This window comes from Lygodium microphyllum, chromosome 3 (assembly GCF_053477565.2).
Source record: "Lygodium microphyllum isolate KBCC chromosome 3, Lygodium_microphyllum_v1.1.10, whole genome shotgun sequence".
NCBI lineage: Eukaryota > Viridiplantae > Streptophyta > Polypodiopsida > Schizaeales > Lygodiaceae > Lygodium > Lygodium microphyllum.
In genome coordinates, this window is record NC_141137.1 from 145,458,832 (window position 1) to 145,465,592 (window position 6,761).

The 6,761-nt window shown below is 44.2% G+C and overlaps 1 protein-coding gene across 1 annotated transcript; it reads left to right on the top strand.

The window, feature by feature from the left end:
• Nucleotides 1-2,519: 2,519 nt before the first annotated feature.
• Nucleotides 2,520-4,424, top strand: LOC148038990 (pentatricopeptide repeat-containing protein At3g09040, mitochondrial-like). The gene has a single exon (XM_087675301.1). The coding sequence runs from the start codon at nucleotides 2,520-2,522 to the stop codon at nucleotides 4,422-4,424; it is 1,905 nt and encodes a 634-aa protein (XP_087531427.1).
• Nucleotides 4,425-6,761: the final 2,337 nt, after the last annotated feature.

Here is a 6,761-nt window from a genome sequence, read left to right on the forward strand (position 1 = left end):
CACGATAGTGTAGTGGAGGTGTAGCAGGCAAGTGCAAGGGCAGACTGGCGCCCTATTTGCCTACTAACATGGCCTTCAAATATGGCTTGACGAATAAGGTGGCAACAATGCCTGAGTGAATAGGATAGCAATTGCGATAGTGATGAATTTGTTATTTCAAACTTTTTCACTCAAAAAAAGAGAGGGAGGAATTGAGAGAGAGAGAGAGAGAGAGAGAGAGAGAGAGAGAGAGAGAGAGAGAGAGAGAGAGAGAGAGAGAGAGAGAGAGAGAGAGAGAGAGAGAGAGAGAGAGAGAGAGAGAGAGAGAGAATCCTAATGTGCCCCAACTTCATTACATGAGTGATGTCACTTTGTGGAACCTTCGTGCTATGAGTGATATATGTATGTATACAAAGAGAGAATCATAATGCCCTCCAACTCCAATACATAAGGAGTGATGCTTCACAACACCTTCCCATGATAGCGCGAAGTGGCCTAGCATTCCTTGAATGCTAGTATGTACTAATGAAAGTTTGCCACGTGTACAAAGAAAGCTTGGTTGATGGAGTACCATAATTTTTGTAGGGTACTTTATCAACTTTGAAGAGTCCCTTCTTTTCTAAGGAGCAAATTAATACCAACGAGACATGCTCAAGTTAAGAGCTTGGCCCATGCATAGAGGTTATAGCATGTGTGATTGGCACTTTCTAACTACTACAACTTGTTTGTGAACCCTCTATAAATGAGTTAATGGAGCACCCCATGAACTTGCTAGTGTACATAGCAATTGCCAGTTGAAGATTGGTCTATAAGATGACCTCTCTCGTGCTTTGGGTGTTCTCTCTCTTCCTTTTTGCATTCTCTCTTTGCGATTTGGACTTTGTGTGTGGCCATGTAGACCTAAAGCCATCACATCACACTTGCACGTCAATATAATTGGGCCTAATGTGGCTCTAACCCTCTTGTGTCTGCACTTGCTCTCTCTCTCTCTCTCTCTCTCTCTCTCACACACACACACACACACACACTCTCTCTCTCTACCATGTAGACCTTGCTCTTTCTCTTCGTCGTCATCTTCTTCTTCTTTTTCTACTACTACTCTCCCTTTTCTCTTGTGATCAAGTTATTGTCCTAGTGATAAACCACTTATTTTAACAACCCGTTGGCCCAGGTTCAAATCTCCCTTTTTTATTCCTATACTAGATGACCGTGTGGATGTACGAATTGAACTTAAGATCATCTAACCACCATGCAGTCAACTTAACCAATTGAGCTGCATCCGTTTGGTACTAATATTACTACACTCATTCTCTGTCTCCATGTCTATCACTTATAAAATACTATGATGGAAACTCATTAGTGAAATCTTGCATGGATTTAACCTTTTCGTTAAGGCCTTAGGGAGCACAAATGGGGGAAATTACACCCTAAGCTCTCAAAGTTTCACAACATAGTAAATACAACACTATGAGCAAACCTTATTGGTGCAAAATGATTTTTCCTGTGAAATGAGGCACGAAGGGGCTATCTCTATGAGCATGTGAGCCAAAATGCTTAGTGCGTCACAGCCCTCGCACATGAGGTACTATGCTTACAAAAAGATCACCATTGTAAACACTTTTCCAACCCTGGCACCCACCTTGCAGTTCACTGAAGGTCCCCCCTATTGCCAGGGGGAAAATCTGCGAATTGCGTGAAAGGTTCATGATGGGGAGGTCTGTTATTGGTGAGAAAAAAACCAGGATCTCACATTAGGTGTTCGGGCTGGTCTGTCTAGACCCTCATGTGCGTCTGTTTCTCGAGTTAATCGATTATGTTCAATCGACTGACCACAGTGGTTCATCTGCGTGAGCTTCGTCTCCTTCATCGTGCCTCATGTGCGCAGTATATCACCGGCGCTCACCGGTGGTCAGGCCGCCCACTTGCCTTTCAGACGTGTGATGCGCCAGGAAGCCTTAGAGAAGTGGGTTGACCTTCTCCAGAAGTGCAGGCGCAGCAAGGATCTCAACCAGGCCAAGCGATTGCATGCGTGCCTGCGACGCCATAGCCTGGAATCGCATCCCCTTGTGGGCAACTATCTTGTTCCTACGCTGGTGGACTGCGGCGACGTGCCCCTTGCTCACCAGGTCTTCGACAGGCTCGTTCCCCACTCCAACGAGCATTCCTGGACCTCCCTCATCTCGGGCTACCTCCACCATGGGAACCCTCACCTTGCCTTTCTCCTCTACCACCGCATGCATGCCCACCCCTCCCTCCGACCCAATGCATGTACCTACTTCGCTCTCCTTGCTGCCTGCACCCGGTTTCATCTCCCCAAATCTGGCCATTTCCTGCATTCGGAACTCACGAAACAAGGCCTCGACACTGACCTCCACGTCACCTCTAAGCTCGTGGACCTGTACACCAAATGCAGCTCCCTTGCAGAGGCCCGACATGTGTTTGATGCGCTGGCTGGGCGAGATGCAATCTTATGGAATGTTCTGATTGCTTCTTACGCCGAGCATGACCTCAGCAAAGAAGCAGGGAGATGTTTCCAACAGATGCAGGAGGAGGGTATATCTCCAGACATTGTCACCTTCCTTTCTAGCTTGAAAGCTTGTGTGTCTTCAACAGCTCTTGAAAGAGGCCGAGAATTGCACATGGAAACAATTAAAAGAGGTCTGGAGGAGGACCTTCATTTGGGCAGCACATTCATTGATATGTACACGAAATGCGGCTCACTTGCAGAAGCACAGCAAGTGTTTCATGGTTTGCCAATTCGAAATGAGGTGTCCTGGAATGCTCTAATTGCAGGATACATTGACTATGGGCTTGAGGAAGCAGGGAGTTGCATTTACCAAATGGAGCTAGAGGGCATATCTCCTACGGCTAGTACATTTATTACCAGCTTGAAGGCTTGTATCAGTACAAGAGCTCTAGAGGCAGGCCAGCAAATGCATGCTGAATTAGTTATTAGGGGTTTGGAAAAAGACCTCCATGTGAGCACCACACTGATGGATATGTACATTAACTGCAGCTTACTTGCAGAAGCACAAGAAATTTTTGAACAGCTGCCAGTTCGGAATTCAGTCTCCTGGAACACACTGATCACAGGATATTCTGAGCATGGACTTGATAAGGAAGTGGTCAACTATTTTCAGATAATGCTGTTAGAAGGCACCTCTCCTGATTCTGTCACCTTTGTGGGCAGCTTAAAAGCTTGCAGCAATTTGCAAGACATACAAACAGGTATGTATTTACATACTGAGGCAACGAGAAGAGGATTTGAAAAAGACTCTTTTGTGGGCAGTGTGTTGGTGGATATGTATACCAAATGTGGCTTGCTTCCAGCAGCACAATACATATTTGACAAGTTGCCGGCTAGAGATGCAGTTTTATGGGCTTCTCTGATTAGGGGGTATGCTGAAAATGGCCATCATGAGGATGTTCTGAAATGTTTCAAACAGATGCAGCAAGATGGTGTACCTGCAGATGCTGTCACCTGTATATTTTGCCTGATAGCCTGTCGTGATCAAGGAGCCATAGAAACAGGTCGAAAAATACATGCTGAGATCAGGAATTTGGGGGCAGAACTTGATCCTACTGTTGGCAACATATTGATAGATATGTATGGTAGATATGGCTTGGTTGAGGAAGGGCGTGAAGTATTTGACATGCTTTCTATACGAGATGTTGTATCATGGACTGCCATGATAAAGGCATATGGTGAGAATCATGAGGGTAACATGGCTGTACAATGTTTTGAGGACATGCAGAAGCAATGTGTGAAGCCGAATTCTCTTACTTTCACATGTCTTCTTGCTGCATGCAGTCATGCTAGTTTGGTCCTCAAGGGCCAAGAATATTTCAAGACAATGATGGAAAAATACCAAATTGAACCCTCATTGGAACATTATGCTTGTATGGTTGATCTTCTAGCAAGATCAGGCCATGTTGAGGAGGCAGAGAGATTTCAAGCAGCTATGAAGTGTCCTCCATCCAGCTTAACAGTGATGGCTTTGCTCACAGCTTGTAAATCTTATGGGGAAGTTGAAGTTGGAGAAAGATGCTTTAAGAAGCTTGTGGAGGTAGATCGGGAAGATTCATCTCCATACTTGCTGATGGCAGACATGTATGCAAACACTGACAGGTGGAAAGATGCAAACAGAATGGAGGAAATCAGAACCCATGCAGAAGCAATGAAGAAGCCTGGCAGTGCGCTGATTGAGGTCAATAAGAAGGTCCACGAGTTCCTTGTGGGTGTTGATGTCATTCAAAGTGATGCCTTTTTCAAGATTTTTGAGTTTTTAAGTGCACATATGAGACATGAAGGATATATACCAAAGATAAATGTGGTTTTGAGACAGTCACCTTCTCAGGAGGGAGACTTGTCATGTAGTAAGTTATTCTGTTTAAGAAACATTACTGAAAAAACTCAAAATTGTTTATTAGAGACAAAGATTTAATAAAGTTCTAGCAACATGAACAACTGAAACACATATACAAACAGAGACAAAATGAATGATAGAGGTGTGAATGAACAGCAGATAGTGTGTAAGAAAGATGTAAATGAACAGCAGGTTGTGTGTATTGCATAGTCACGCTTGTAGGCCTGTAAACTGAAGCTAGCATAAACTGAAGCCGAATCACAAAGATCAGACGTTGTGTGATAATGAAAATATGAGGTTGCCTCAATGAAAGTCAAATTGATGATGCAGCATTGGACTCTTTCTTTTCAGCTTGCACTGATCTGTGGCTGCTGGAAGAAGTTTACTGCCTGACAATAAGTTGTAACTTGACAAGCATGCTGTTAGTTGCCAAATTATTGAGTGTTGTAAGCTGCAGAATTGCTTCACTGCTTGGTACCTGTCTTGAATGCCCTCAACCATGTTGATGTTAGAGTGAAGCAATGCAGAAGCGAATGACCAAGACAAAGAGTGAACAGAGAGAGAGAAAGAGACAGTGAAACATAGAAAATCTGCAGTGAAGGATGCTGTATAAGGACGTAGAATTATACACGGGTGCAGAGAGAATATCTGCATATGTCTCCACCTCGAAGATCTGTCTCCGTCAGCCCCGAGGGCAGTCTCCACGGTTTGCAGCCTGAAATCTGTGAAAACAACTTGTAGAGGCTATTGGAAACAAAGCCTACAAATAGGCTGAAAATAATGTCCAAAATAATGCCGGTCAATTAATGTAGCTGGTTGCTGGCTGACTCGTGCAGTCCGCCGACAGCATGCCATGTAGCGACTGGCCGATTGCTTGCCTTGTGGTGCTTGTGACAGCTTGCCATATCTCCTACCTATTTGGGAGATGACTCTCTAACATCCCCTCTCAGATCTTGGACACGGCAGAAGGCTAAGGGATCTAGAGTGCTGTCAAAGTAAAGCCTAGGGAAGTACCTTGGTAAACAAGTTTCCAAGATTGTCCTTTGTCTTGCAATAAACTAGGGAAATGGTCTCATTGAGTATCTTCTTCTGAATGAAATGGTATTGGATCTCAATATGCTTTATCCGAGCATGAAACACAAGATTCCTAGCCAAGGCAATGCAACTCTTATTGTCACATTGTAGAACAATAGGACCTGTCTACGGATTACCAAGCTCCTCCAGAAGCGTGCAAAGCCACACCGTCTTATAGGTAGTAGAAGACATTGCCCAATACTCCGCCTCAGTTGAAGAGAGGGCAATTGTAGGTTGCTTCTTGCTGCTTCATGAAACAACACCAGCATCCAAGATAAAACAATAACCTGTGGTGGACCTCTGATGATCCACATCACTAGCTCAATTTGAATCACTCCAACCTGTAAGGACCAAGTCCGTAGCACTTGTACTAGCAGGATAGTAGATCCCAAAATCAAGAGTTCCTCATAGGAACTGCAAAGCCTACCAATGCACCATCTTGGGTTCACTCATGAACCTGGCCAACACACCTACAACATAACATAAATCAACACGGGTATTAAGAAGTTAGATCAAGGAACCAACCAATTGCCTATAATGGGTAGCATATGCCAAGGGAGAATCGAAACAAAGCTATAGCCTTCCAATTCGGGTCTATAGAAGTCGTAAGAGACTTGTATCCCTTCATCTCACACGTAGCCAAGAGTTCCTCTGCATACCGTTGTTGGGAAATAAAGATCATTCTTAGAGTCTGATGGATCTCATGACCTAGAAAGAAGTGAAGAAGTTCCATTTCCGTTATCTTAAAATTCTCATGAAGTGTTGTCTTCGTCTGCTCGACCATCTAAGTATGGTCACCTGTCACAATCAAGTTGTCCACATAAAGGACAAACAATACACGACCTCCACCTGAGGTATGTATATACATTTGGGGATCGGCTTTGGAACGTCGATATTCTAATTTCTCCTGGAGGAATGAGTCAATCTTCTCATTCTAAGCACGGGGAGCTTGCTTAAGGGCATAGAGAGCCTTCTGCAACCTGTACACCTTACCATTAGAAGAACTGAAGCTTGGAGGTTGCTCAACATAGATCTCCTTTAACTCTTCATTCAAGAAGGGAGACTTCACATCCAGGTGATAAACCGGCAATCTCTTGTGGCTAGCCAAGGCAATAATTATGCGAATAGCGGCATTCGAGTTGTAGGGGCAAAAGTATCATGAAAATCAATGCCTGGGCGTTGTGCAAAACCTTTAGCAACAAGGTAGGCCTTGTGCTTGTCCAATGTGCCTTGGTCTTGAAGACCCATTTGACTCCAATGATCGTCTTATGATGATGTAAAGCCTCCTTCACGGAAGTGGGCTCCTGATCCTGCATGACACAAGTCATCAAACAATAATTA

What these genes read in the sequence shown, in the direction of transcription:
- LOC148038990 (XM_087675301.1), top strand. Translation starts at nt 2,520, where the DNA reads ATGCAGGAGGAGGGTATATCTCCAGACATTGTCACCTTCCTTTCTAGC.